The sequence below is a fragment of the Cyprinodon variegatus genome, unplaced genomic scaffold (genome assembly GCF_000732505.1).
Source record: "Cyprinodon variegatus isolate N-32 unplaced genomic scaffold, C_variegatus-1.0 Scaffold148, whole genome shotgun sequence".
NCBI classification, from domain to species: Eukaryota; Metazoa; Chordata; class Actinopteri; order Cyprinodontiformes; family Cyprinodontidae; genus Cyprinodon; species Cyprinodon variegatus.
Window position 1 is genome coordinate 1,350,263 of NW_015150601.1, and position 5,695 is coordinate 1,355,957.

Here is a 5,695-nt window from a genome sequence, read left to right on the forward strand (position 1 = left end):
GTTACGTCATGACAAATGGGGAAGAAGAGTGACATTGTGTTTTTAGTCATTTAGTGATTTTCTTTTATATTGGTGATTCTGCACATTTATTTTCATTAACATTTTTTTTTTTGTTTTATGGACTTGCCCTGTTTTTTTGTTGTTTTGTTTTGTTTTTCGCTACCTGTAATGGGTTTATTTTCATTCTGCCCACCTGGCTGCCAAAATTTTGGTCGTTCCTGTTTGTTGAAAATCCAGCTATGAATGTGTTATGCCATTTGCCATGATCATACTTTTTGGACAGTGGGAACCAGTGTCCATATTTCATCCTGATAGGATGACCAGAGAAGAAAACACAGCTTTGGTGAATAACAGCTGGGGGACTTCAGCAGCCCCCCTTTTTCAGCCAAAGCAGCCACATAGAAGTCACAGAGGTGTGACCAACCACCAACCCCCCTCTGTGAGGGCAGAACAAAACCACAGAGCACAGAGGATTCTCTTTTTTTTTGCCTTTTCTTTTTCTCCCTCGTCTGATCCAGCCTGCTTCTGCTCCTGCNTAAAGCCTCTTTAATTTTTTGACAGTTTTGTAGTTTTTGTGGAAACTTTGAGCCTCACCTGGATGCTAAATTTAAATTACATATCATCAGGTGTTTTCTGAGTTCTCTGACCAAACCTGTCATGTAATTTCCTACTTCTTACATCATTTTGAGTGGGAAAGCTCTGAGCAAACACTGGCCTCTACAGCTGCACTGTAAAACATGAACACCAAAGGGAAATGAAGACATCCTTGCAGCCTTAAAAGTAAACAAGTAGGGACAGCACCAAGAGGGGTGGCTTCAGCATTTACCTTTTGAGTCACTGGAGGGTACAGAAACCCAAGGACACAGCAATACCCACAAAAAGAGAACAGGTCCCTAAGTTAGTGCAACGCATAAGTGGAAGTAAAAGATTGATTCAGGGGAAATAACAGAGGTCTGTGACTGACAGTAGTTAATAAAAAGGAGAGAAACCCGTTAGAGCCATCAAAGATGGGGCTGAGTAACAAGGTAAGAAGACTTTTATCTGACTTGTTTATTTGTTAGAATAATTTACTATGAAAAATACAGAAATGTAAAGTTAAGGCTAAATATATGTTTTTTATGTTTTGTATTTATTTTCTTTATGCATATAGTATGTTTGCAGGATTATGTGAGAAAAGTAAATGTTTTTATGGACCTTTTTCTTCTTTTTTCTTTCTTATTGTGTTCTCTCTTTAGTTACTTGGGTTCAGATTATTCATAATTGAACTGGTGTACAACGGCATCGGCTTTTTTGTGGATTTACTTTCAATTTTCTAATTTTTTAAAATCTTCTTGAGTTTTCCCTGTATTCCTTTTTTTTTTTCCCTTTTTTGTCATTCAGATGAAGCTGTTTGTTTTCAACATACTGTGTGTGTTTCTGCAAGGCTGTTGCCCAAATCCTCTGAGTTATTGGACTCTGGAACCAAATGGTATGTTTGATATTTAGACAAATATTTTTCTTCTTTATTTTACGTCATAGATTTTAAACAACTTTAGCTTTTGTAGATTTTAATGCCTCACAATTTTGCCTGATGTATATGGAGTTTTAAAATAGCTATAATTTAGAATATATATAAACATGAAACAGATGATGATGTCACATTACATGAGAGCATTTGATCATTTGAAGCAAAGACAAAATTATTACAGAGAAGACTTATTTAAATTTCATGATTTCAAATGGACTAAGGCTAGTATTTATATTTTTACCTTTGTGATTTGTCTTAAATTACCAACAGGTTAATAAATTAAAAGAGATAGAAAAACTTGCTTTGCCTTTTCAAAACTTGCTTTCTCCTCCGGATTAGGTTACAGAAATTTACATAATGCAGAAAATAATAAATTTTAATTTGCATCTCATATCTCTTTACTTTCTTTAACTATATTTATAAACACGTTACTGATAAAACGTAGAGACGTTACATCCATTATTGTTGCAAAGAGCATGTTTTTTGCAAGTTAACTAAAATAAAAACATTTTATACAGAAAAAAAAGAAAATTTTAATTGAAAAAGCTTTTGAGAGTAACTTTTTCTTTTCAAATTTAATTTGTTTTATTTTTATATTCTATATTTAAATTATGTATTTCCGCATTTTACTTTTTGAATTTTTGTTTTTTCGATTGAGTTTTACAAAATCCATTCTTTTGAAATTATATTTTCTAGATCATATTCTCTTCATTTTCTGGGGGGTTAGACGTTCTTCTGGAAACATCTCTATTGATCTGCATGGACGTTAGCAAAAACATTTAAATGAGCAAAACTGAGCTTATGCATTGGGTTTGAGGTGAAGAGAATGAAATTTGTAAAACTCAAACCGTAATAATTTTATTTGAGAGAATAAAAAAATCTATTTGACAAAACAATCTTAAAAAACAGCAAAGTGTCTGCCAGATAAGCACAGTATTTTTCTTATTTTTTGGGGTTGCATGTTTTTCAAATTACCATTTACTAAATATGTTAATGTTTTTCAAAAATAGTGGAATAAAGTTCATTGCATTTAACAATAGCAAACTTTCAGCTTTGTCTACGCAGTAAAAGCAGAAACACTGAAAATTTGTCAGCACTTAAACATGTTATATCTACTCATTATGGAAAAAAAATCTACTTCTTAATTTCCGACAATTTGTCAATTGGTTTGGGGTAATAATTCCTTTTCAAATACAATCTAAAATTTTAACTCACCTCCTAGTTCTGGTCTTGGAAGTGAACGGCACTTTGGGGCAACAACCGATTACCTGCTTGGAGATGACGGGCAACAACAGCCAGGATATATTTTGGAGGAAGAATGGAATAAAGGAGTTGCAGAGAGGCAACGTTTATCTGGTGCAGTTGTTGGAAAGCTTTGGAGGGGGCAACTACACCTGCCACAGCCGGGACGGATCTCTCTTAAATCACACTGAGGTCCTTATTCAGCACTATTTATCCAATAGGAGAATTCTTCTTAAAAACCAGCAAGGTATGGTCATGCTCAGTGATGTTAGCACTTAACCTTCTTATATGTAATAATGGATGTATTCCTGAACCATCTGCTGTCCTCTGATGGTTTTTCTTTAGAGGATTACCTGAGTTGTTCCACTCAGAACTACAATGGAGAGTTTCACTGTTCCTGGACGTGGCACAGCAATCGTGTTGGCAAAGCTGCTTTTATTAAAGCTGAGCGGTAAGTCTCAATCACTCCTCACATTATGTTTAGTATAAAGAGCAAAAATCAGGTGAAGCTGATCAAGGAGAATGTGGCGAATTTAGCGACGTGAATGGCACGTTTATGGCAAATTCAGCTCCGTGTGCGAATGAAGTCAAGTGGAATCCGCAAGGGTTAAAAAATCTGGACTTTGGAGGAGCCCACCATGAATATAAACCAATTGGTCTCTTAGTTCCAGAGGGAAGCAGGTCTGGTAGTCTGGTCCTGGTCCTGGTTTTCTCTCGGCCGGATTTCTTAAGCAGGGTACACACTGTGAGATATTTTTAATTGTTGCTCGCAGCTCGAACTGTATGACGAAACCACAGGGTTTAAAAATTCACAGCTCACAATGCACGTTCTCACACTTTGCGAACCGATGCTTTGATGCGATCTACCTGCTACCACTGCACGTCCAAAAAAAACATGTCGGACTGAGCACCGAGAGATGCCGCTGGTCGGACTCGTCTATCTGGAAGACGAAGAAGAACTCCCTTGTTTTCGCATGCGCAAAGCTCAAGGTGCCGGTAAATCGGCTCGTAGACGGTCGTAGCTCTGCTTCAACGGCAGGATTTGCTTACGAACACCTCACAACGGCCGACTGAATTTAAAAACGTGTTTGATTTTCTCCCAACCTTACGATTCCTTTTCGGGAGGTGGTCGTGAGAGGCTAATCGCCCCTCATTAACCTATGTATACTACACGACGAGGATGCTAAAAGTCGGCCCGATCGAAAAATTCTCGCAAAAAAATCGTACAGTGTATGCCCGGCTTTACACTGATTTCCTGCTGCTCCTACATGAGTTCCAGAATGCCATCTCACCTAAACTCTGTTGGCCATGTGATTCGTCCCTTAATGCGGGACAGCAGAGGCCCAAACGGCATCATGAATAGTTAGTACCACTGAAAGCAGTGGTGTAGTCTACATTATTGTAGTGGGTATACTGTGCTTAGAAATAAGCACGCCAGTAAGTGCAAAGTAATTAATTCATTAAGCTGAACCCTCTTTCACACTCAGCTGTGCTACATGGAATGGTTTTCATGCAAGTGATCAGTGGTTTAAGGTTTTTAGGCTCTCTGCTCTATCCTTTCTCTGCCTTGCAGCTATATTTGCTGTGATCAGTGGGAATAAAGTAGTTTTAATATGTTTTTAAGTGGGAAAATCCACCTGAAAACTTCATCAGCGCAGTCAGTTCATCCAGATTACCATCCTGCCTTCTAATATTATTTCTGTCGGAGCCGCTCAGACCCCCCCATACCGGCGGTGCGCTGTCAGTAGGAATCCCATTCAACAGCAGCCTTTGGCCCGGTCGCCTCCTCGCGGTTCGCTGCGGCGGCTGGAAGCGGTTTTCATGAACGTAATCCAAACTGCAGGCATCAGGATAATAAAAGCAAACACGTTTTGTCGGCAGGTTTCAGCATTTTCAGTTAATTTAGGCGTTAATAAACTGTTTCAGACGAGCGATCACTGCGCTCTGTGTCTGTCTCCCCGCCAGCTCCCAGATCAGCATCTCTGATTGAAGCAGGAAAAGTAAAATTTTTCCTTCTCGAGCAGCAGCGCGTTTGCGGCGCGTGGCGCGCGTCAGATGCTCAAAACGCGCAGCAGAACCTTTTCCTGCGCCTTGACGCGCGTCAATAATTGACTTTGCATGTAAACTCGCCGGTGTGAACGCAGCATTATTGGGCACTTTTAAGTGGTTATACGGAAATTACTGCGTATCACATAGACTACACCACTGACTGAAAGTGACAGTCATTCACACGTGGCCTCTAGAGGCGATGGTGGTATTCTCCATTCTGGTCCCATCTCTGGGAGTCCAGTGAGCCCAGCAATGCCAACAGCTTTGCTCGGCTTTTAAAAGACAAAAAAAAAAGCACTGCCAGTTTCTCCATAAATCCATGTCAACCATGTTCAAGTGGAACCAATGACCAGCAAACTCCATGACGAAGTAGTCCTTTTGCACACTGTGCAAAATCTCCTGCCATGCAAAATCCTTGTGCAGGCCAGGGAAACTTCACAGCGAAGAAAAGCAGTATGATTCGTGCTCTGTATGAAAGCACCTTTATACTCACATGCCACTTAGACCTGGTGTCATATTCCAATGTTTTATTGACATGCCGTGTTTGTCTGGTTGCATATTTCACCTTTTTATTGACATGTCACTTCTGCTTGGTAACATATTAAGCTGTTTTACTTGCAAGCCACTATGACATGGTGGTATATTCCACTGTTTTACCAAAATGCCACTTCTATGTGGTGACATTTTCAACCATTTTACCGACATGTCCCCTTCTTTCTGGTTTCATGTTCCCCAGTTTTATTCACATGCCACTCCTATGTGATGCACATTCCACTGTTTTACCAGTATGCCACTACTATATTTTAGCATTTATTGTATGGGAGAATTATCCTGCCATAATGCAAGAGCACATAATTTCAATTTGAGAAAACAATTTCATCTTCTTGCACTCAAAAC

General features: G+C 39.1%; 1 protein-coding gene across 1 annotated transcript in view; it reads left to right on the forward strand.

The window, feature by feature from the left end:
• Positions 1-938: 938 nt before the first annotated feature.
• Positions 939-5,695, forward strand: part of LOC107086324 (interleukin-12 subunit beta-like) — an 8,757-nt gene continuing 4,000 nt past the window's right edge. Inside the window, exons 1-4 of the mRNA XM_015377192.1 lie at positions 939-1,025; positions 1,381-1,468; positions 2,730-2,996; positions 3,095-3,200. Coding sequence (XP_015232678.1) covers positions 1,008-1,025; positions 1,381-1,468; positions 2,730-2,996; positions 3,095-3,200 — 479 coding nt within the window. The 5' untranslated portion in view covers positions 939-1,007. The remainder of the gene's footprint in view (positions 1,026-1,380; positions 1,469-2,729; positions 2,997-3,094; positions 3,201-5,695) is intronic.